This window comes from Cricetulus griseus, chromosome 8, assembly GCF_003668045.3.
Source record: "Cricetulus griseus strain 17A/GY chromosome 8, alternate assembly CriGri-PICRH-1.0, whole genome shotgun sequence".
Lineage (NCBI taxonomy): Eukaryota > Metazoa > Chordata > Mammalia > Rodentia > Cricetidae > Cricetulus > Cricetulus griseus.
The window spans coordinates 19,605,068-19,630,667 of NC_048601.1; the positions used below are offsets into that span (position 1 = coordinate 19,605,068).

General features: G+C 45.4%; 1 protein-coding gene across 1 annotated transcript; it reads left to right on the plus strand.

Moving 5' to 3' along the window:
* Nucleotides 1-23: 23 nt before the first annotated feature.
* On the plus strand, nt 24-24,959 carry Ndufa9 (NADH:ubiquinone oxidoreductase subunit A9). Its single transcript, XM_027428337.2, has 11 exons — nt 24-206; nt 2,628-2,798; nt 3,150-3,247; nt 5,185-5,276; nt 6,857-6,998; nt 10,557-10,659; nt 12,372-12,439; nt 12,788-12,864; nt 17,820-17,915; nt 21,644-21,710; nt 24,723-24,959. The coding sequence occupies exons 1-11, from the start codon at nt 158-160 to the stop codon at nt 24,891-24,893; spliced, it is 1,134 nt and encodes a 377-aa protein (XP_027284138.1). The 5' UTR covers nt 24-157; the 3' UTR covers nt 24,894-24,959.
* Nucleotides 24,960-25,600: the final 641 nt, after the last annotated feature.

Genomic DNA, 25,600 nt, shown 5'->3' on the forward strand with positions numbered 1-25,600 from the left:
CGGCTTTCGCCCCCAGACTCCCTTCTCGACACAACCTGCCGCCCGCCAGGTCCTTTCTCAGTTGGCGCCTGCGCAAAGAGGTCCGTGAGCTACCGTTTGGCCCCGCGTCGTTGCCGTAGTTGGCGGAAACTCCGGCCGTGGGGCATTGTGGGAGAAGATGGCGGCCGCCGTCCCGTCCCGGGTTCTCCGATCGCTGCCAATGTCACGTAAGTGTCACCGGGCGCCGATTCCGCGATGGGAACCTGGCGCCTCTTCCTCGCACTTTCGGTTCACGTGCGACGCTGTGCTCTCGAGAAGGGGATGGGGAGCAGGGGTGGCAGGGAGGGACGAGGAGAGCCTGGTCGCTTAGAGCTCTGCTCGAGATAGTGCGGAGGTTGCCTGGAAGCTGGAGGTCAAGGTGAAGCCCTTGTTCGGGGAGGAAACGGGGATCGGACAGCGGGACGTGGACTGGATTCATGACAGCAACCGCGACGAACACTGCAGCCCGCTCCCCTGCAGACGGGGGCTGCGCCAGGTTGTGGCGCTTGGGTCTGCAGCGGACAGACAGACAGAGAAAGGCTGTTGGAAAAAGAATCGGGAGCCGGGTGGAAGGGAAAGCGTAGAAGGGTGAAGCTTAGAATTTGGCGGCATTGCTTACTTGCTCTTTTGTTGTGATTGAACTTGTTGTCAGCCCTCAAATGGAAAACATGCCTTCGCTCTTCCAGAGTAAGGGAGGCAAGGCACTGGGTCTTTACACCTCCCCATCTTCTCTCACCCTCCAGGCCACAGACGTGCCCGCCCCAGTTATGTTTTTCCATAGTGCACTTTACTTATTACAGAATGTCATCCGCTGTCAACATTGCTTCATGTCAGGATCCACTTAAAAGAGCTCTGGAGCCCCCGGGGATAAAGTCCCACAGCTGCTACTTAGGGAGGCAGAGGTCCCTGTGCCACTGTCTCTTTCATCACCGCGTCCTTGCCATTGCTGCTGCTGCCCACCCTGCTGAAAGCGGGCAGAAAAGGCTACGCAGAAGAAGCCTTTTATTAGGTCCCTTTGCAACACTACTGGGGGAAAACACAGAGGAGTGTCTCTCAGGAGATTCGCCGAATGAGTGGAGATGTTTGGAGCAGTCACACAGCCCGTCCTCTTCAGGCCCTCTGTGCTCACACTCTGGCTGGCCTGGGTGGAAATGATTGCAGGTTCATCTCGAATTAGGTTGGGATAGCGTAAAGATCTGGCATAGACTGTTTCTATACAGACTGGCTGAGGTGGGGCTTTCAGGAGCCCAGGCAATCAGATAGGTCTTGTAGTTTTCCCAAGGCATCACGGGATATGCAGGACCACAGTGCTGCCAAAAAGGTGGATGGCTCTTTGATAGTCTTTTTGCTCAGGGTAATCAGAGCAGCAAGAGAAAGTCCAACAGCTGTCAAATGGGGAGTCAGATGTCTCTATGTCCCAGGCTTTTTTTATTTACTGTAAATGAACATCAAAGGAACTCTTGGAGTAGGAATATAAAACAGAAAGGCATGGTAGCTCATACCTGTAATCTCAGTACCTGAGAGAGGCAGAGGCAGGAGGATTCTGTGAGTTCAAAGGCAGCTTGGACTATATAGGGAATTTTAGGGTAACCTGAATTGTAGAATGATACCCTGCCTTCTTTGAAAAAGTCAGGTTTTTAACATTGGCTAACACCAGCCTAATAACCTAGGCTGAGGCGGTGCCCCCAGTCGGTGGATGCCTACTTCTGTCTTAGTTGTACTAATTTACGTTCTCACCAGCCCCTCACCAAAACTTGCTTTTCAGTGGTTTTTACATGGAAACTGCCTCTTTTTGTTTATCTTTTGTTTCCTGTATGAGTATTTCTTTTGGGTGGGAGTGTATATATGTAGACATACTTGCATGAGGGTACGTGTGACTATGTGTGCCTGTGGAGGGCAGAGGTCAATGTCTGGTGTCTTCCTTAATCACTCTCCAGCTTGTCTGTCTGTCTCACTACCTGAGACAGAATCCTTCACTGAACTTGCAGTCACTGATTTAGCTAGGTTGGCTTGACCAAACACTAGGGGTTCACCTATCTTAGTCTTTAACACCTATCACTGGTGTTAAATGAGTGTTACCATGCTTGGCAGGTTTCCCCTCCCTCCCTCCCTCCCTCCTTCCCTTCCTCCCTCATTGAGTGTGAGGGATTCAAACTTCATGCCTTCATAGCAAGCACCATCCTCTTTACTTCTCACTTGCTATCAAGTTTTAGTCATGTCCAGATAGTCTTTTGCTATTTCTTCACTCCAGGCTCACTCGTTCTTACTTCTCCTTAGCTGTGTATGTTACGTGTTTCTCATGGGAGTCTAGTCTTTGCTATTCCTCTTTAAAACTTTTCTCAAAACACTTTACCCAGAAGGCCTTTCTTGTGATAATATGACTTAAGGTTATATATCCCATATGACATGGTATTTGCTTTCAAATTTTATATATTTCCTATGGATTTTATGCTACAGTAATTTGCATTTACTGTTGTTGGTTCTTAAACCCCTAAGGTTCTGTTCACAAAATAAGGTTATAGATTTCTAAGGAAAGAAACTGTTATTTATTGGTTTCTTTTATGGTAACATGTGCCATGTTTGCCGCCGGCTCTGGGGTTTCCCTGAAGGTCCTGCCATTGCTGCAGCAGCCACGTCTGTGTTTCGTGGCCCGTCCCATCGCCAGCTTCATCATGCTGTCATACCTCATGGGAAAGGTGGCCGCTCGTCTGTCAGTGGAGTTGTGGCCACTGTGTTTGGAGCAACAGGATTCCTGGGTCGATATGTTGTCAACCATCTTGGTAAGTCACATTCTTTTAGTTCATTGTGCTCCATTGCCCTGAACCAAGATTGCCCCACTTAAAACTGTGAGCTGTGTGTTGTTTTAATGCTAGTTAGTACAAGTTACTGCTATCTCAGATTCATGTAAATTTATCTGTCTTGGCACTGAGCGAGCACCCATGTTTCCGCAATAGGACATTATGAGAATAAAGGACCCTGAGAAGTTAGGGCATCTTTAGTATGCCACAATACACTTTTGATTAGGCATTGAATGAATCTATCAAATTAGAACTTAGTAGTTTCCTAAGTCACTGTTGTGTGCCATAACCATATTATGCTGATGTCGATCCTTGTTTCACTTCATCTTTTAGGACGAATGGGGTCACAAGTAATCATACCCTATCGGTGCGATACATATGACACCATGCACCTTCGCCCCATGGGTGACCTGGGCCAGCTTATCTTCCTGGTAAGCCTTTATATGGGCATTGGAGTTGTTAATGTAATTTCTGAGGTCATTGTCAGGGTCAGAGGTAGTGAAATAGAACAGTAGTTTAACCCCAGACCAAGGGCATCCTCAATTCTGCAGATCTTGTTTTAGCATGCAAACCCTAGTCTGATCACCAGCAAACTGTTCTTGTAAAGCACTTGATAGTGACTATTTACAATTTGCAGGTCATGGAGTCTGCTGTCAGAGCTGCTGAGCTCGACTCCTATGGCCCTAAAGTCGTCATAGACAGCATGTGAATGAAAGGATATGGCTGTGCTCCAGTATTACTTTATAAACTGGGTTGTAGGCACGATATGGTCTGTTGGCTCTAGTTTGCTAACCCCTGGTCTAGATATATGCTTCTGTGTGCTAGACATTAGCCGTGCATAGCCGTTGAGCATTTGAATTGTGGCTCGTCTAAATTGAGATGTACTATAAGATAAAATATGAATAATTATATCAATATATGCTAATATTTTTGTTTATCATTATCACATATTGAAATGATATTTCAGATACATTGGGAGAAATGAAGTATTAATATGAGTTTCTCTTGGTTTTGGGTTTACTCTTAATTGTCGATAGTAGAAGATTCTGAAAGTAGTAAATGTAGGACTGTGTGTAGCATCATGGTATGACTCTAAGGTGGTTTTATGAACAGAATCACAAGGAAGAAGTTTAAGAACTTGGTTCATTTGGTGTGAATTTAGCTCTGAAAGTCCTTTTCAGCATTCCATCTTGCTTTTCTTTGGTTCCTAGGCTCTTTAGGCCAGAGGTTGCCAGAGAGCTGAAGAGTGATGTAGCCCTTCCTAATCCCTGTAAGGGATTGATTAGATTGTGTGGGCTCTTTCTTGTCCAGTGAATGGTGAGCTGCTTATAAATCACATAGGTTTTCAGCTCAACTCATAAACTTTCCCACAGTGACTATGGATTACATAATCCCAGGAAAACAAGAACAAAATTTTCTACACTAAGATGAAAATTATACCAGAGGTGATGAATTATTCCTGCAATCCCACCGCTTAGGAGTCTGAGACAGGAGGATTATTGTGAGTTTGAGGTCAGCCTGGACTGCAGAGTGAGTACTAGACCATTCAGGAATAGAGTGAGGCTCAGCCTTCACAAACAAACAACAGCCAGGCATGGTGGCACACTCCTGTAGTCCAAGCAATGGAGAGGAGGAGGTGTTCAAGGTTAGCCTGGGCTATGTAAGACTCTATTGTAAAACAATAGTAACAACAAAAACTATAAGTTTTAGACATTGCATTTCTTTAATGCATGTCTTTAAAATAGATCTGATATTATAAGGAGTATTAAGGACTGGAGATGTAGCTCAGTTGGTAGGATGCTTGTCTTACAGTAATGAGGCCCTAGGTTGGATTATCAGCACTGCAATTAGATAGATAGATAGATAGATAGATAGATAGATAGATAGATAGATAGAAAAGAATTGAAGAGAAATAAGGAAATCATCCTGAGTTCCCTAGTTTGATGCTGATCCTTTTGGCCATCCCCCATGGAGGGTGTCCAGAAGGTTTGCTTACATCCCAAATCATACTTGCTTCTTTACACTCTTGGGGAACAAAAATTACTAAACCTCCATCACTGGCTACATAGTGAGCTGCACGTCAGCTTGGGCCTCATAAGACCGGTGTGCTCCACTAAATATACGAGCTTAAGTATGTACTGCCTCTTTCTAGTGTTTGATTTCACGATGATGTGTACTTTTACTGCCTTGTCTAGGAAGAGTGGAGTGTGAGCAGGGAGTTTGAGACATCCGCTTCATCTGATAAAATCAGTGGAGTCTCTGGGAAGTGGCACGTGTTTGGACAACCACAGATGACCCTTCTGAAAGTTGCTGTACGTGCTGACGTGTGCTCCATGTATTTTAATCTGATTGGTTCCTGCCGTTGTAGGAGTGGGACGCAAGAGACAAAGATTCTATCCGGAGAGCAGTGCAGCACAGCAACGTGGTCATCAATCTTATTGGGCGGGACTGGGAAACCAGGTAAGTCTTGGCCTCTCCTGTCTTCTTTGTCTTAGGGTTCAGTGACACCAGGGACTTCTGTGTGCTGGGGATTATAGTGTCAGTTTCAGTCAGCCCATGGTGACTAGACATACTGACATACTGACATACTGACAGGCAGTATGTCCTGTGATGTTAGCGGGATGATGAATCATGTCAGTGTGGTTGGTGGTGGGAATTGACAGGTACCAGTGTTGACTCTGCTTGAACCTGTCAGTCTGGGGGAGAGTTAGGGTGTAGGATTGGCTTGTCCCACTGTTCACTAATGTTTTAGATTGCCTGTCTGCATCATTAATTGAAAATGGTGTAAGTACCGATTTCAATGTTGTTTAGTTTTTGTGGGGATTATCAGTAATGATTTATTGTTGTTATTATTATTTTGTCTTTTGAGACAGGGTCTTGTGTATCCCAAGCTGACCTTAGACTTATAGTTCTCCTCTGCCACCTTACAAGTGCTAGAATTATAGGTGTGTGCTACCACATTGACCCAAATAACATTTTAATCTTATACTTTCATAGCTCTTTGTTCACACTTGTGTTTCCTTTAGCATTTCCTAAATGTCTGACTTAGATTTCTTTTAGTTACTTGTTTCATTAAATAGTTTAAATTTGGCCGGGCGTTGGTGGTGCACGCCTTTAATCCCAGGTAGAGGCAGGCGGATCTCTCTGAGTTCCAGGCCAGCCTGGTCTCCAGAACGAGTGCCAGGATAGGCTCCAAAGCTACACAGAGAAACCCTGTCTTGAAAAACCAAAAAAAAAAAAAAAAAAAAAGTTTAAATTCTTTGATGACTTACAGCGTCCTTTCAACTTTATGTCTCCAGTAGGGACTAGCGCAATGACTTGTACAGAGTAATCATTCAGCTAATGTTAGATATTAAATTGTGGTGAAGGTCCCTACCTCCTTCATTCCATCTCTCCCTTCCTTCCTCCCTTTTTTCTTCTTTCCCAATACTAAGGTCTGAACTTGGTCCCTCACTCACATCAGGCATGGGTTCTACCACTGAGCTATATCCTTAGTTCCCTTTTTCTTCTTAATTTTTGAGATAAGATCTCACCAAGTTGCTCAGTTGCACAGGTTGGTCTTGAGCTCACTCTGGAGCCCAGGCTTTGAACTAGTGAGTCCCTGCCTCAGCTTCCTAAGTAGCCAGCATTATAGGTCTTTGCCATTAGGAACCTGCCATGAAATTTTTTTTTTTCTCTTTAGGGAAACAAAGTTCTATGAGTAAGAAGTGAGTCCCTTTTCAGATCCCAATATTTCCCTGCTTCCCTCTAGCCAGAATAGTTATGTTTCCTTGACATGCTTTGGCCTCAAGACTCCTTGAGAACAGAAAGTACTTTTGATGCTGGATTATAACGTCTAGTAGGCCTTTAGCTAAATTTATTGACAATAAGTGGGGCTGGAAAGCTTAGAAGAAATTAACTTTGCTTTAGAGTTGTGGTGTTACTGTTTAAAAGTTTAACTGTTACAGATTCTGGTACTGTCATGAACCAAAGTAGTATGGAACCCTGGGAAACTCTGAATCGTCTTGAATTCTTAACTGCTCCTCCTCCCTTTCTTCCAGAAACTTTGATTTTGAGGATATTTTTGTGAAGATTCCTCAAGCAATAGCTCAGGCATCCAAGGAAGCTGGGGTTGAGAGACTCATTCATGTCTCACACCTGAATGCCAGTATGAAGAGCTCTTCTAGGTACCTGAGAAACAAGGTCAGTGCTGGGAGCTCAGCAGGTGCACCACAGGCCAGGGCAAGTGCTTTGGAGCCAATGGGGGTGGGAAATGTTTCTCCACCGTGTGTTGAGAAGTCAGAGGTTTTTTCCGTTGCTCTTTTAGAACCAGGTGCACCTGCATTGTGTGTTTTTTGTTTGTTTGTTTGTTTGTTTTCCAAGACAGGGTTTCCCTATGTAGCTTTGGAGTCTATCCTGGCACTCGCTCTGGAGACCAGGCTGGCCTCGAACTCACAGAGATCCGCCTGTCTCTGCCTCCCGAGTGCTGGCATTAAAGGTGTGCGCCACCACCGCATTGTGGTTTTAATTTGTTTGGTTTTTTTATGTTGAGAATTGAACCTAGCTCCTTGGCCTTGCTAGGCAAGTACTCTATCCTTGAACCATAGCCTCTGCACATGTGTTCTGTCCTTTTGGTCAGATACGTAGAGTGTGATTACTGCCAAAGAAGACAGGCATGGGTCACTGCCTGTGATCACAGGACTCTCTTTTCTTCTTGAACCTTCTATAGTCACAGGTTTCTGCCAATTCCACCTGGGCAGTGTGAAGGCTGAGAATGATAGGAGTAGATAGTGCTAGTGAAAATACTCTTCGCATAGTCTTCTTTGTCTGGGCTCATTACTCTCTGGGTCTACCTGTGAGCATTTGTCTTCTGCCACAATGAACTTGTCTTGTATCATGCTCACAAGGACAGCAGAGTTCTTGGTAATGACTCCAGGCTTTTGACCCATTGCATATATTTATTGAGAAAACTATTTAGTAGGTACCAGTTGTATGCTGTAAATTCATGCAGTGACTTGTCAAACAGACCAGATCCAAGCCCACATTAAGTTTCTAGTCCACCAGGGAAAATGATCTCAGCTGCATGAAGCATTGTAGAGTAGCAACATGTGCCACAGGAGTGAGAAATGGTGGGGTGTGGAAGTGAACCACACCGGTGGCTAGTAGCATTTAATTGCTTGCATCAGAAGACTTGGTGTGAGGGCCTGGAGAGATTGCCAAGCAGCTAAGAGCATGTACTGCACTTGCAGAGGACTTGAGTTCCCATGAGGTGGTTTACCACTGCCTGTGACTCAAGTTCTAAATGGGTCTGATATCATTGCCTGGGCTCCCCAGGTACTGCATTCATGTGCGTAAACCCCCACTCTCAACACACATATTCATATAATTTAAACAAGGATAACATTTTTTTAAAAAAGGAAAATTGGATGTAAACATACAGGAAATTTATAGACTTACATATCTAAAGACAGCATTAGGTAATCTTAGCCAGGATTGGTCACAACATTAGTCAAACCTGTAGCTTGTTTTCTGGGATTTTTCTCAGCTCTGACTTTCTTTTTATGTAAGTGCTGTCTTCCGTAGTCACAGCACTGGCTTCCAGCTTATCTAGACCACACACCCAGTTACACTGGAGAAAAAGACAGTGGGAGCAAAAATCACAGCATGGCTGCGTTTGTACTGAGTCACCTGAATGTCACAGTTGTAGGTAGGGGTTAGGCATGTTGTGTGGGCTTAAGCTACCGGAGGCTGGTGGTACTGTTGAGTAAAGCAGGATACTTGAGTGGGGCCAGGATTTAGAGAGTGAGTCTCTCAACCCCAGTGACTCTCAGCCTTGGTTACACATTAGAGTCACTGAGGGAGATTTCGAAACTCCAATGCCTGGTCTGTACCCCCAACCCAACTAAAGCAGAATCTTTTGGGGTGGAACTTGGCTTTCAACTCTCCATTTTGTGTTATCTGGAGAATGATCTGTGAAAGCTGTGCCTTTGGTTTTGAGTGAGTTTATTAAGTAGAGAGCAAGAAGAAGTACAAGAATCAATAACAGTTCACACATAGAGGGAAGCAGCAGGTGGATGTCAGAATGTCATCAAATCAGATGGTCACAAAGTCCCTTTGGGATGACTAGAGTAGCCCAAAGGAGAGAGCAAACAAAAGCAGCATCACCAAACGAGGGCCGACAGACAGACATCCAGCAGAAACCGACTGGGGAAGTCCTCTAGAGACAGTCAGCTGGGATTTCTGACCACACTCTAGACCCAGGTGGAGCAGAGCATCCCCTCAAAGGAGGCTTCTGAATAAAAGCTCTCCATGGATGACCTGCAGCTTCTCTCCCCATGCAGAGCATTTTCACACCTTGAGAGAAGCAGCAGTAAGCGCTGGGAAATGGGTTATCCTCTAGCTGTTTGTTCTTAAGGACATAGCTTCAGCTGCTGCTGTCTTCCCATCTGCTGTTACAGAAGCAAGGGACCAGCCTGACACAGAAGGAAGGAGGTGTTTGAAAAGTCCTTGACCTCAACATGCTTGTGTCTCGGGTAGGGGCGGGGGTCAGCTCTGCTTCCAGCACCAGCTTCTTGGCAGCCTCAGAAGAACAGGACACTTCGCCAGTGCAGTGGCCATTCTACTCGCCAGGCTGTTCAAACGCAGCACCGATGAGGGGTACCGTTTTACCTGAGAGAATGCAAAGAGGCCAAGTTTTGGACTTGGGTTTTAGTAGTGTCCCAGTTGTTCAGGGTTTTTGGCCCTGGAGCTCAGAAGAGAGATCTGTGCTGGAGATAAAAGTTGAGAGTCAACAGAATCTGGTTTTGGAAGAAGAGGAAGGCTGACTGGGAAGAGAGCTCTGAATGGCGCAGAGGCATGCAAATTCTTCCGGTGTGGTAGAGGAGGGATAGTTGCAAACACCAAACACCAAAGCTAGTCAAGACTGGTGGGCTTGTGTGGTAAATGGGAAGCCGGAAGAGGGCAGTGTTGCAGAAGCCTGTATCACAGTGGGATGAGGCAGTGTGACATCCAACAGTTGGAAGTGCAACGTCCCATCTGTGGGCATCTGTGATCTTACCAAAAATAGCTTCAGATCAGAGGCTGAAATCATTGACACACAATCCAGAGTCAAAGTGAGTGAGATTCGAGCTGCCGCGTGGTGTGGTGCAGCAGGGGTGCACTTAGTTTTATCTAATTTGGCAAGAGAGAGAAGGCAGGAGAGAAGAGTGTGTGGTGGAGTTGGATTTTGTTTTTTAAGGGTAGAGGCCCCACCTTGTTCACATTGAGTGAAGGAGTTGGTGAAGACAGGGAAACAGATATGGACCTACAGTAAAGTGGGCAGGCTCTGTAGACAGTGAAGAGAGGCCACTGCCGCCAACACCACCTGACCTTTCTCTGGCAGGCTGCTAGCTTATGGACACAAAGTGCAGAGAGTCTGTAAATAGAAGAAAGAAACCGAGGCTGAAAAAAACTCCCAATTTCACTCTTCATTGTGGGGTTCCCTAACATAAGAATAGGAAGAACCTCAATAGAATTTCTGGGCATGGGGTATTTGTCTCGTGTGTGTGTGTGTGTGTGTGTGTGTGTGTGTGTGTGTGTGTGTGTGTGTGTTTTAACATTCTGTTAATTGAGTTTTATGAATAATATGATTATCTTCCAAAATTATGGTTACCTAATGGAAATAGGGCCTTGAAAATGTAAGTTGCCTCTAGTAGTGGGGGAGAGGGAAAGTCCTGTGCACTTGCCAAAGAATTTAGAATGCTTTTGTTTTTGGTTGCTTAGGCGGTGGGAGAGAAGGAAGTGAGAAGGTTGTTTCCTGAAGCCACCATCATACGGCCATCTGACATCTTTGGAAGGGAGGACAGGTTCCTCAATCACTTTGCAAGTATGCATCTTTCTTCCCAGAAGGGAGGAGTTCCGGCTGGCTTAGCACAGTGAGCTGAGCACCAGCCTACAGGGTTTCTGCCTACCATGCTCTAGCCTACAGTGCTCTCTGAGCTCCCAGACAGAGTTCTCATTCCCCTTCAGTTGCCTTTCCCCATAAGAGTTTTATTTTCACTGTCAGCGTGGTCCTTTCTGCTTCTGGGTAATGAGGGTCTAGTTAGATGTTGTGGTGTGGATTGGGGAGGTACAGATTTACTCCCTCTAGCTGCTGAAGGCGGTGATCATGCTTGGTCCAAAATTTAAACCCAGTAAGTCTGTGACCTTGGTGAGACACTAGCAAATCCCTTAAGATCAACAAATTCTCTCTTATCCTATCCTGGACACCTGCCGAGCACTGATGTTTATACTGCCTTGCAATTGTGTCTTTTGCAAAATACTAGGACATTATAGTCACACACTGTGAAGCTTTTGAAATTGACTTCTTTCATCTGATAGGTTTTTTGTTGTTGTTGGTTGTTTTTTGTTTTTTGGTTTTTTTGTTTGTTTGTTTTTTCGAGACAGGGTTTCTCTGTGGCTTTGGAGGCTGTCCTGGAACTAGCTCTTGTATGTTGTAGACCAGGTTTGCTTTGAACTCACAGAGATCCGCCTGCCTCTGCCTCCTGAGTGCTAGAATTAAAGGTGTACACCACTACCACCTGGCCATCTACTAGTTCTTCATGTTGAAGCTTTAACTCCTGATGTAACTCCGTGTGGACAGAGGGGTTTGGAGGTCATTAAGGCTACATGTTGTCATAAGGGTTAGGTACTAATTGATGGGGTTGGTGGCTGTACAAAGAGAGAAAGTCTCTGTGTGCACATATTGAAGAAAGGCCACAGGAGGACCCTGTAAGAAGATGGCCACCTACAAGCCAGAAAGAGAGCTTTACCAGGTACCTGATGACCCCTTGGTTTTGGACTTTTCCAGCTTCCAGAGAAAGTACAGTTTGGGAGAAAGTACAATTTGGGTTTTTAAGCAATCTAGCTTGTGGTATTTTATGACAGCCTGAACAGATTAGGCGGATGTGTGTGGAGAGGTGCAATGCTGGCAGTATCTGCTGATGTCACAGCAGCACTGGATCTGGCTGTGGGGTAGGCTAGAAGAGCTTTGAGGGAATGGAACCACATGGGAGCCATGCGGTCAGGAAGAAGCTGTGCTGGCTGCCCACATTTTCATTGTGTGACTGAATACACACAGGAAGCATGTTAGGGAGGAGGGGTTAATTTTGGTTGACATCTTTTGGGACTACAGTCCACCATGGTGGGGAAGGCAGGGAGGTGGGAAGGTGAGGCAGCTGACATGCTACACCCACACTCAGGAACCAGGAGACGACGCTACTGCTCAGCTCTCCTCCCCATAGACCAGGCTGGCCTTGAACTCTGAGGCTCTGCCTCTGCTTCCTCAGTGCCATCACAACCAAGCCTTCTTTTTACTTACTTGTTTGTTTGCTTTTGCTTATATCTTTATGAGGCATCATGACCCAGCCTCTATTTATTCATTCATGCATTTGTTTGTTTACATATTTATGAACTATCACAGCCTATCCCCCTTTCTAACTTGTTTGCTTGTTTGTTTCTTCAGTCCAGATCCCTCAGAGTCTGCTGTATTTGTTACATTGTTTTCATTATGTAAATGGCCTATACATTCTCAGCACAGCTTCTTGTTTCTTCTTCCAGATATTCGTTGGTTTATCGGTGTGCCTCTTATTTCTTTGGGCTTTAAGACAGTGAAACAACCAGTATATGTAAGTACCCTGCATAAACGCTTAGCCATGGGTGTTAGCTCAATTCAGCTTCAGTTCAATTTTCTGATTTCATTCTCATCTTCTGACTTTGTTTTTTCCTTGGCCTACTTGTTTCAACTGGTTGCCTCAGTTTACCTAAGAGGTGCATGTCTTCAGTTGTCCATTCACCTAAGAATGCTTAATTGAGACATGTTGTTCCCAGTTCCCCAAGCTAGCCTTCAACTCAGTGTGTAGGCCAGCCGGGCCTTGAACTTGATACTTCTGGCCTCATCGTCTCAGTAACCAAGGTTATGGGTCTGGTTCTTCAGGTCTCAACTATTGCTTAAACATGTCTTATGATTTATATAGGTTGTAGATGTTTCCAAAGGGATTATTAACGCAGTTAAAGATCCAGATGCCAGAGGAAAAACCTTTGCCTTCGCCGGGTAAGTGCCTAGAGTTGGCCTTCGTGAAAAGATGATGGTGGTTTATAAAACAAATCACTCTCGGAATTGGAACACCTGGTGCTCACACTCAGCAGTTGGGGGAACCTAGAGCTCTGCCTGAACATGCACGGTTCTGAGAAACACTGCCCTAGACTACTACAAAAGCAGTCAGCACTTGGTGTCTGTGGATTCCTGTCTGCAGACTCAACTTTTTTGATAAAATATTCAAGGAATCCAGGCATGGTGGCTCTCACCTGTAATCCTAATGCTTGGGAGGCTGAGACTGGAGGATCCGCACAAGTCTAAGGGCAGCCTGAGCTACATAGTGAGTCTAAGGGCAGCCTGAGCTACATAGTGAGTCTAAGGGCAGCCTGAGCTACATAGTGAGTCTAAGGGCAGCCTGAGCTACATAGTGAGTCTAAGGGCAGCCTGAGCTACATATGAGTCTAAGGGCAGCCTGAGCTACATAGTGAGTCTAAGGGCAGCCTGAGCTACATAGTGAGTCTAAGGATAGCATGACTTACATAGTGAGTTTAAGGCTTCCCTGAGGACATAGTAAGACCCTGCCTCAAAAAGCAAAATAAAACAAAAGTCATGGGGGCAAATGTCTCCACAAAAGATGTGCCTGTTTTCTTAATTCCTGAGCTTGCCAATGGAGCTAGACGGTCTGGGCAGCAAGCCCAAGGGACCTGCCTGTCTCTGCCTCCTGCACTGGGATCATAGCCATGCCGGCTGTGCTTAGCTTCTTTTTCATGTGGGTGCTGGGATCTAAATTCACACCCTTACACTTGTGCAGGAAGCACTTGACCAGCTGAGCCATCTCCCCAGCTCCTCCTAGGTTCCTGGTAGTATTGGTTGTATTCCTTTATTCTATTATCCATTAAAACACAGGGACACACACTCACACTCAAACACACATACATGTGAGAATTAATAGACAAGCTCAGTAAAGACACCAAGTAGATCAATATGAAAATCAATTTTTATATACTAACAGTTACCAATCTGAAATTAGAATTGAGTAAATCTTAACTCACAGGCTGGGGAAATGACTCAGTTGGTTGAGTGCTTGCCATGCAAGCAGCAGGACCTGAGTTTGATCTCCAGGCACATAGTGAAAAAGTTAAAAGAGCCAAACAGGCCTGTGACCCCAGCTGTGGGGAAGTGAAGTCAGGAGAATCCCTGGGGCTTATTAGCCAGACAGCCTAGCTCGTCAGTGCAAGACTTTGCCCCAACCAACAAGGTACAGAGTGGTAGAGGATGCCTGGCCCACATGTGTGTGCTGCTGGTGCATTTGTAACATGATAAATAAATGACCCAGAGACTGATAGTGGGGTTCAAGCTTCAAGCTGAAGATCAGAAAAGCAAAGCAGCTAGACACTAGCTTTTTACCTCTACCTCAGGCTGAATGGGTAGATCCTGTCTCCAGGAGCTCTCACCAAGCCTCAGACTGTAACCTCTCCTCAGCATGGCTTGATAATGAATGGCTTTGTGAGACCTTGCTTCTGTCTTATATACTCTCCTAATGTTGGGGTTAGAGGTGTGATCTATAATTCTCTTTTAGACTGATTCACTCTTGTGTAGATCTGGGTGGCCTTAGACTCACAGAGATCCATCTGTCTCTTAATCCTGAGTCCTAGGATTAAAGGTGTGTACCACCACCTCCTAGCTTCTGGCTGCTGGGATTAAAGGTGTGTGCCTGGCTTCTATGGCTTTTGGCTGACTTTGCTTTTCTGAATCTTCAGTCAAGCTTTAGTAAATCATAAGTAATATATCACTACATGCACTCACATACACCTCACACACACATACCAGACACACACACACACACACACACACACACACACACACACACACACACACGTGTCCACCTAAACGTGTACAAACACCAAAGAAAATCATGTCCACAATAGCATAAAAAATAAAACACTAGGTAAGTTTAGTAAGATCTGTACCTAAAAAACGCTGTGAAAAGGGGCTGGAGAGATGGCTAAGTGGTTAAGAGCATTGACTGTTCTTCCCGAGGTCCTGAGTTCAAGTCCCAGCAACCACATGGTGGCTCACAACCATCTATAATGAGATCTGATACCCTCTGCTGGCATGCAGGCAGAAGACCGTATAGACTGTATACATAATAAATAAATAAATAAATAAATAAATAAATAAATAAATAAAATCTTTAAAAAAAAACAATGTGAAAGGAAGGTAAGGAATAAATGATAAGACCTTCCAAATTCTTGAATTGGAAGTGTCAAAACTGATAAAATGGCAGTTGTCCTTAAATTGGTCTATAGATTGAATGTCGTCAAAATTCCAGTAGCCTTTTGCAGAAAGTGGCAAACTCTAAAATTTAAATGGTAATATAGAAACAATATAAATCAGTAATAGGCTAAACCCTTGATCTTCCCAGTTGTAAAACTTACTCCAAAGCTGTAACTATTAAGATAATTGCGCTGAATTAATCAGTCCAGAAATAACATTTGTTTGCTTGTTTGTGACAGGGTCTTGCCACCTAGGTAGCCCAGGCTGCTCTAGGACTCACTATGTAATCAAGACTAGGATCATACTCAAAACCCTCTTATTTGCTTTTCCTGGGATTATAACTCTGCACCACTGTGCCAAATCAGCTTCCAAATCATATTATGAACAGTTGACTGACTATGGGGAAAGGGTAGTCTTTTCAACAAGAAAAGACTCTGAAAAAGAGGAATTTGGACTTTTACTTCATACTCTGTAAAGAAAAGAAAATAAATGTAAGCTTTAAATTATAAGTATTTAAAATGGAACATATTCTAGACCTTGGGTTAAGCAAGATATTTTTAGCTCTATCATCAGAAGCATAATCCATAATCCATAAAAGGAAAAAAGTTAAGTTCGATTTATCAGAATTTATAACTTTTGTATTTCAAATGATACCATTTAAAAATGGGAAGACTAAGACTAGAGAGATGGTTCAGTGGTTAAGACACTCTTTTCTAGAGAGCCTGGACTTTACTTCCATCTCTCCCCCGCCACACCTCAGTGGTGTCTCACAATACCCTTGTGTGACCTCCGTGGGCACCAAGCATGCACATGGTATGCAGATATTCATGCCCACAAAAAATGTGTACACATAAAATTTACAACTGAAACTTTAGCCAAGAAGGTAATGTGACTGTTGAAAAAGCACATACTAAGATGGTTGGTGTCTTTTGTAGTTACTAAGGAAAGTGTAAACGACATTGAGGGAGCATACCACAGAGATAACAGCAAATGATAGTGACGATGTAGAAAAATAGGGAATCTTACAAATTGCTGCTGTTGGAAATGTGAAATTGCCAGCTGGCCACATAAGTAGTGTGGACATGGTGGTGTACCTAGAATCCTGGCGTTCTAGAAACTAAGGAATCAAAAGTTAAGGGCAGCCTGAGCTACATGGTAAGACCCTGTCTCAAAACAAAAAGTTAACATAATGGGCATGATGGTGGGGATAAAGAAAAATAATCTAAAGCTAGATTATGGTTATGGCATAACTTTATAAATTAAAAAATTGAATTATAACTGAAAAAATAGTGAAATTTATATAACATATTCTAAAATAATGAATGACACAGAGTTTCTGCTTTTATGGAGCTGATAGACTGGTTACGAAACCCATAAGTGATAAGCAAAACCAAATACAATAAATTCCGAAAAAAGGAAAGCCCAGTGAAATAGACAACCTGGTGGCCAGGGAATGGCAGTTACTTTGGATGCATCAGAGGGGAGGGGCAGCGTGGTGATTCGTGGCCACCCTCTAGACTTTAACCTGATTGGAGCATTGTGACAGGGCCAGTGTTGGAGTGGGAGGGGGGTCTCATTGGGAGGGTAAGAGGTGGGGGTCTCATTGGGAGGGTAAGAGGTGGGGGTCTCATTGGGAGGGTAGGAGGTGGGGGTCTCATTGGGAGGGTAGGAGGTGGGGGTCTCATGGTGAGGATAGGAGGTGGGGGTCTCATTGGGAGGGTAAGAGGTGGGGGTCTCATTGGGAGGGTAGGAGATGGCGGCAGTAGGCAAACAGCTCTAAAGAGAAACAAGAACGTGATAAGAGATGGTGGTAGGGCTTGCCAGATGGCTTACAGGATAATGGCACTTGACACCAAGCCTGACCACGGAATTTGGCTTGGAACCACATGGAGGAAGGAAAGAACTGCCTCCCACAAGTTTTCCTGACCCCCAAATGTTCACTATGACAAACATTGTGGCCACTCACAAGATACATATTGAGGAGGGGGTCTGGCAGATGAATACACCGTCAGGATTTAGGTTGTAAAGATGGCTTGTGTGTTAAGAATGATCCCGGGAAGAGCTAACAGTTGATGATTCTAGGGTTAGAGCAGTAAAAGGATTGGAGGCTTCAGGCAGGAGTGGAGAAGAGTTGGTGACAGAGCACAAATGAAGGGCTTAGCCAACCTTAAAAACAACCCTTTTTTCACCTTAACAAGGACAAGCTGAGGCTATGTCCAAATGCAGACAGCTGTGAGGGCATGGAGCTGCCTATGTGGAAAGGGTGACAGTTCAGAAGACGGGGTTGCTTTTGATCACTGTAAGTGACAGAAATATCAGAGGAAAGAAAGGTGTATAAATGACCAAAAATATATGAAGGAAAACTAATCTTATATATTAAAGCCGGGCATGGTAATTCAGGCCGAGGCAAAGGATCACTGTGAGTTTGAGGCCAGCTGGGGCTACATAGTATATGAGACCCTGTCTCAAAGGGAACAAAAGGTAAGTGAGCAGGGTACATGATTAACGTACGTATGAGGATGAGAAGTGTATGCAAACTAGGTTGTCTTTGGCAGTAAGGTTAACAGGTGATTTTTCTTTGCTCATCTGTGTTTGTTACAGTGTGCTTCCTTTTTTGTAAGAAAAGTGTTCATTGTTTTTAAAAAAAAATTTCAGGGGGCAAATAATGTGAAGTTCTGTGTTTTGGTTTCCAGACCCAATCGGTACCTGCTCTTTCACCTGGTACAGTACGTCTATGGCATGGCCCACAGGACCTTCATCCCCTACCCGTTGCCTCATTTTGCCTATAGGTAAGCACAATGCTGTCTGCCCAGGTGTACCCATGAGAGGGTTTGTTATGATAAATCTTTCCGCCAAAAGCCACCTGCGCCCTACTGCCACGTGGGCACCTTCTGCCAGGCGCCCGAGTTCTGCCCGCCGAGTTAGGGCCCCAAATAATACACAGAGACTTATATTAGGTACAAATGCTGCTTGGCCAATGACTAGGATTTCTCATCTGTTACATTCTTAATTATCATAAATCTATATTTTTTTATAAGACTTATCTTATAGAGGATGCCTTCCGCTGGTGCCCTCTCTTGCTGGTGGATCACATGGCGACTCCAGACCAGCAACTAGGAGGAAGAGAGAAGGGGCCCATTTCGTTCTTGCCCTTGTTTATGAGTCTCCCTGCTATGTCACTTCCTGCAGATCACCACTTCTTTACTACATTTCCCAGAATCCTTTTTGACTCCTAGTGCTGCCTAACTTGCTGCCTCATCGACCAAACAGTACTTTATCATCCAGTAAGACAAACACATACACAGAAACACCCCCCCCCCCCATCAAGGGCTGACTTGAGATGCTATTCCTCATCCCTTCCCAGGGTAACAGGAAGTACTTATACAGAAAGCCAGTGTCCATACCTCTAATGAGGCTGCTCCTGATGTAACACTGGCCAAGAAAGAGGCTGTAGATGACCTTAACAAGCAAGGGTGACTTTAACAGTATTTGTTGGGTAGTTCCTCAGATTTTCCAACTTAAAACCCAGGGGTGGGCTGGGGAATCTGTCTCAGAGGCAGAGTGTTTGTGGCAGTGTGAGGATCTGGGTTTGGTCCCCAGCATCTTGAACAAATAATCGACAGTAAAAACCCTGGGTTTTAATTTGGGGAAGTGTTTGCTTGGGAGCTGGTGTGAAGGAATAGTCAGCTCTCCTTGTTTCTTTCCAGCTGCCTGCTAGGGGGCAAGGTTCCCATCTCTTGTTAAGCATTCTTGGGTGTCCTGGGGAGGAGGACCCTCACCTAGACCTGGCCCTGCATCTTTAATTCCTCCCTCCCTCCCTCCCTCCCTCCCTCCCTTCCTCCCTCCCTCCTCCCTCCCTCCCTTCCTGCCCCTCCCTCCCTTCCTGCCCCCCTTCCTGCCTCCCTCCCCTCTCTCTCCCTCCCTCCCTCCCTCCCTGCCTGCCTCCCTCTTTCCTCTCTCCTTTCATTCTTTCTTTCGTTCTTCACTTTTTTCCTTTTTGGACTACAATTTTAGACCTAACACTTGCCTGGCAAGTGCATGGTCCTGGACTCATTCCCCAGCGTGGAAACATTCATTCTTCTGCTGGGTATGTCCTCCATCCTGGACCCATCACGGCACATGTTAGTAGTCTTGGCAGGAAAATTTTCGCATTTAATGTGCCAGATGGATTTATGAACCAACATGGCAGTCCATTTCTTCATTTACTGAACAAATACTGATTGACAGCCTTCCACTTGTCAGGTAGTATTCTAGGCACCTAAGATCCTACAGCAAACTCTTCAGTAGCTGTGATCTGTAGGCTGTAGCTCAGTGGCTGTTCTGAGCACTTGCAAGGCCCTGCCTTCAATCCGAAGCACCAAAACCAAAACAAGACAAAAAAACTTAAACAACAAAAAACACAGTACAACGTGATGGTGGTTGTTTATTGAGGACATTCTGCTTTGGAGGCTTTCCTTTGACACTCATAGTGACTATACATAGTAGACAGGGTTAGAGTATGGACAGAGAGAGCAGAGGAGAAGGCCACTAAGCAGCTAACAGAAGATAAGAAACTACTGAGTGGAGGATTTTCAAGGCATCAAGAGAGGTTGAGAGGAAACGTAGTTCTGTTTGCTTTCCTGGCTCCTTAAACCATGTTAGCTTGGAACTTGCAGTGTAGACTAGGCTGGCTTTGAATATGGAGCAGTCCTCCTGCCTCTGTCTCTGGAGTTGAGTCACAGGTGTGTTCCACTGCATCTGGCCTTATTAAAGAATTTGTTTGTTTGTTTGTGGTGCTCGATCAGACCCTGAGCCTCGTACATGCTAGTCAAGCATTCCACCGCTGAATAGAGCCCTCGCCCAGGAAGGGTGATAAAAGGCCCGAGTATCTGAAGAAGAGAATGCTGCCATTTTGTCCACACCCCTGTCTCCAGTATCTAGAGTAGTTACAGAGGAATCAGGCTAGGTGTTTCTTGGACTCTTATCCAAAGGTTAGAAGATAAGGGCTTACTTTGCAAAAGTAGTAATTAAACTATTGAACGCAAGGGGGCGGGGGAGGTACAGATTGGAGAAGGGTATGCTGTTAATATTGATAGCTGGCTGGGAACATACTTGGGGATACCAATTATTATTTTGAGATTCCGTTCATGAAGTACAAGAGAGGGAGGAGTTTGGTTGCTAAGGAGAGTAGCTGGTAGAGTTCTTTATTTTGATTAGCAGATTAGGTCATATAATCATTTTTCTACATGTCTGTTTCCATAATGCACTGATTTTAGTCACATGCAAGTCCAGTTTTGCATAGATGTAAGATGGCAAATTGGTTCTCCTTAAAAGTTTACTGAGGACACAATTTTGCTTTACTCTGTGTGCGCCCAAAACCAGTTCAGGCTGGATCAGAGTTTCCAGTCTTTGTACCCAAGTACACTGGGAATGTATTTGAAAAGAAACTGTCCTAAGTTTGATGGTCATTAGGGGAGGAGAAACTTACTCCATTCAGAGAAGATGCAGGTAGGGGTCCAAAGTTGAAACGTCCAGTGTTTGGAGAGGCGCATGCATACAAAGTACATTCAGGTGAAGGAGCTAGGCTGCCAAGTGGGTTATGAGAAGAGGCAGGTGTGCACAGCCCAAATCCAGCTAGAGTGTGAGGTTACTGAACTATTTAATCTCTGTGCTTGTGTGCCTCAGCACCACGCCTGGTGCACAGAAGGCCCCTCCATTAATATTTGTGGACTGGCAGCTGATATAAAGAACAAGAGAACTCCACAAAGGAATAGGAGTCATTGAGACCAGCTTTTAGTACAGTGGAGGGCTATAAACAGGAAGCAGGGAGGCATTTCATGGTGCACATGAAGGGGAGAGTTAAGTCAGGGTTGGCAGGTACAGACGGCATGGCCCACTGAGGATGTTGTATAGTCCATACGAGTTTTGTCAGTGTGGACCCAGACATGGGAGCTGCCCTTAGGAAGGGTGGCTATAATTGGCATTTTGTATGCTGTTAAGGAAATTCTGAGCAGATGTAACGCTTCCTTTTTCATGGATTTGTTTTAGCAGTGAGAATGTTCTTTCTGTAGCTAGAGGGCTGGGATCGATGCTGTCTGGAGTAGAATGCTTGCTTAGCACATGTGAGGCCCTGAGTTTGGTTCCTAACAACGTGCCCCCTCCACCCCCACCCCCCCAAAAAAGCAGTAGATTTAGACAGGTGTGGTGGCACATGCCTTTAATCCCAGCACTTGGGAGGTAGAGGCAGAGGGATTATTAGGAGTTCAAGGTCTTTATCAGCCTCATAGTGACTTTGAAGCTAGGCTGGGGTACATGAGACCCTGGTTTAAAAATCCAGAAAAGGAAGGGATGGAGGAAGAATGATTAGATTTATCTTCACACAGTAGAGCCAAGATGTTGGTTATTTTCTCAGAAAACAATGATGACAAAAACTCAGTGAGTTCTTGTGTGCAACAGTCCCTCTTTTCCCGGGGGTCTGACAGGCTAAAATCCAGCACAAAGGCGCTTTTCACCTGTGCCGCGTGTGTCTCCATTCCAGGTGGATTGGCAAATTCTTTGGAATGAGCCCATTTGAGCCCTGGACAACGGAGGACAAAGTGGAGCGGGTAAGTCTGGGTATAGCAAGCCAGGCAGAGCTGCAGCAGTGGGGAAGTCAGTTCAGCGTGGTTGACTTGCTTGGATGGTTGCAGGGCTCTGTGGGGGCTGTTTCTGCTGGCCAAGGCCGGCCCTTCTGCTTTTGGCTGGCAGCGTCCATTCTCATCCCGCCCCACTGTCTTCTCTCTGCTAGTGTGGTTCCCTTTCTATAAGATCCTTCCTGTCAGCAGTCAAACATGCATAATGGTCACCTGTCCTTCACTGAAGGCCAGACTCTCTCTCCTTCCCCACCCCTCACCCATCCCTTGCTGAAGACTTTCTCCTTCCTGAGTCCCGCTGGTCACTTTGCTATTTGTTGTGTTCCCATACAGCCCTTTCGGTTTTCAAAACTCGCTATATAGGTGAAGGTGACCTTGGATTCCTATCCATCTGCTTCTGCCTCTAAGTGCTGGAATTACAGGCGTGCCACCATGCCTGGCTTTCCCTTCATACCTTAACCTCTGCAGAGCTGTCCGCACCTGTTCCCAACAGACTCTTGCCTCATTCTTTCTTCAGTCCATTAGAATCAAATGTTATCACTCTCTGCCCTAAAACTGCTCTTTCCAAGGCTACCCACAACCCCATGCTGCCTCCTGTCAGTCAGTTTTCTGACCTTGTCTCCCTCCTACTGTGAACAGCATTTGTTATTCTATTTGAAATGGTATGTTTGCACCTGTCTGGCCCAGGCTTTCTCTTCTCCCAGTGGGCTGTGCTGGAGGCTCTGTTCCTGCTGCCCTCCTGACTGCTGTCTGTTCTGCTGAGGTCACAGCTCACTCATTCTCATTTCTGCTTGTAAATTATGCTCCTCCCAGTTGCCAGCTGCTGCCGATAGAGGCCATGCTACAGTTCTTCTCCCATCTTGGAGTCTCCTATTCAACTATGCAGACATAGAAACATGTTGTAACTAGAATTGCAGCCTGGTTTGTTGATGTTGTTGTTGTTTTGTGGTTTTGTTGTTTGTTTTTTACTGTTATCAGGTGTTTTTTGCTGTTTTGAGACAGGGTCTTGCTGTGTGCCTGCAGCTGGCCTGGTACTCCCTGTGCAGCCTAAGCTGACTTTGAACTCTTTTCTCAGCCTCCCAAGTGCCAGGATTACATCACCATGCCCTGCTGTTGCGAACTTGTGTTCTGTCCTCGGGCTCTTAGGGATGGCCCTTTCTGTGTTCATGTAAAATATGTAGTAATCCCCTACAGTTTTGATTCATCTTCTAGACCTAAACCAGCATTGCCCGAGGGGCTTCCCACAGTGCTCAAAGCAGCCTGTCTGTACATCACATTGTACATCACATTGCCAGCAACAGTGTGCGGTGTGGGGGACTTGATACGTGGCGACCATGGCTGCAGATAGCAGATTTCAGCTCTACCTGATTTTACTTCATCAAAACTGGAATTTGAATGACACTTGTTAGGTGGTAAAGGGTTAGACCCCAGCAACCCTCAGTAGATGCCAGGCCAGGCCACTCCTAACTCCTGCCTGTTCATCTAGTGTTTCATTAGGAACATGCTTCTGGTAATTCTGGAAGTTTGCCATGGACTGAGGGCAGAGTTCTGACTGTCTCCCCTCTGCCACTGTAACCCAGGCAACAGTCCTTTTCCTCTCTGGGAGCCTCTTGCTGCCTGCCACTTTTGTCTGCCTATAGTATGCTGAGCTCCAAAGCCCTGGCTCTTCTTTCTCACATCTACCATGCTTGTCTGACTCATTGATCATTTGCTGCCTGCGTGCCCAAATCTTGCTGGGAAGATGCCAAATCAAATAAAAACATGACAGCACATCAACCCAAGTACTGTGGATTTTCTTTCTATTGATGGGACACTGCTAAACTGTCCCCTAAGAGCCAAAGTTTTGAACAGTCCCAGGGAACAGATAGCCGGCAGCTGTCAGCCTCCCTCTGACAGAAGCAGAGACACTTCCTTGGTGTCCTTCTTGTGCTTGTGAACCCCATTGTCTGACATTCTTACCTTGGTGACTGAGAAAGTATGAGTATGGTGGGCAGGGGAACTCTGGGTTTGGTTTGCAGGCAGCCCTAGAGCACCCAGTAAACACTGTGGTCCTTCTGAGTTGTTCACTGGGGGATGGGAGAAGTGGGGGTTACAGGATGGGACCTGATACAGATCCGTGTACAGAGGGATCTGCTTTGGTGCTTTTGTTTGTTTTTGTTGTTGTTGTTTTTTTTTGTTTTTTTTTTTTTTTTTTTTTTGGTTTTTCGAGGCAGGGTTTCTCTGTGGCTTTGGAGGCTGTCCTGGAACTAGCTCTTATAGTCCAGGCTGGTCTTGAACTCACAGACATCCACCTGCCTCTGCCTCTGCCTCCCGAGTGCTGGGATTAAAGGCATGCGCCACCACCGTCCAGCAGCTTTGGTGCTTTTTGGTGGATGAGGCTGCCTTGCTCACTCTTCTCTAAACAAGATGAGTTTGGCTTCTGGCTTTGTAGTAATCGTTAACCCAGGTTGAGTATAATTGGAGTAAAGAAGGCTAATGGGGCCGTGCATGGTGTTAGAACCTGCAGTCCTAACACTTGGGAGACTAAGACAAGCATCACAAGTTTGAGGTTAGCTTGGGTTACATAAAGGGTTCCTAGGGGTTACAGTGTGAAACACTGCCAAAAAATTGTGAAACCAAACCAGAATAAAGAGTTAAAACTTAAGTAGAGAGCTAGAACCTAGAGAGCTCCAGCTTAAGAAAATACGGGTGGGAGTGGGTGGGCTCGTTCCATCTTAGCATCTGTCTCCTTCACTTCTGAGTACGTGTGCCTGTGGACCTGCTGGTCCAGGGTCACTGTCCTGTGTCCCCTGGTGGTATGGGAGACCTGCCTCTGCTCTTTGATGATCTTCACTATTTGTTCTGCTTTATGAGTTCCAGAATCAAAGGTGGCCATGGGTTCTCTAAAGGTATTTGCCGCAGTGAGGAGCCTCAGGCCAGCTTGAGGGTGTGTGTGTTGGGGGCAGTGCTCTGTTTTCAGCATCCTCTGTGGTCCTTTGTTCACAGATGCATATCTCAGATGTGGTAGTGCCTGATCTGCCTGGCCTGGAAGATCTTGGCATTGAGGCCACACCACTGGAACTCAAAGCCATCGAGGTGCTGCGGCGGCATCGCACTTACCGCTGGCTGTCTTCTGAGATCGAGGAAACAAAGCCCGCCAAGACAGTCAACTATTAGTGAAATCCAAGCCACCTGTGTTCTTTAGAGGTCACTGCTATTAAATATCTGAGGGTTCAGTCTGCATGTTTCTTTCTTGATTAATCAGAGGAGAACTCTCAGCCATTCAGAACTGAGCCTAGTTTTCTTTAAATAACTATATTATAATAATATTGACATATATGACTGTTCTCTGAGCAGTTGGAGGGTTTGGAATTCTTAGGCCAAGGACCTGTCTTGAAAGTCAAAATATTGTTATGATCCCGGGGAATGCATGGTTGTATAGAAGTATTCAGTATAAACGAGCACATATATATTTAAAACTGATGTGAATTTGTTGGGCTGTTGTTCTCAGGTGGTGGAATGACCATGTCATCTAATGGAAGAAAGGCACCGAGGGGCAGACAGGGAACAGGGAGCTCAGCATTTTTGGTTTTTCTTATACACAGTGCTGGGGATGTAAGGCAAGCATTCTACCACTGAGCCACACACTTCGCCTGCAACCTCTTGCGACAACAGTGATTACTCATGGCAGTAGAACTCTTAAAAATCTAGTCACCTAACCTAGTCTGGGGGCTCTGCTGTGCTGGGACTAAGCTTCCATATGAACTTTGGAGGGATGCACACTTTTCAAACCTCAAGATCAATTAAGGAAACGGTTGTATCATTCCAAGCTCATGGCATTCACCCTTGAGTGCAGATCACACATATGGGGCTGTGAATGGCTT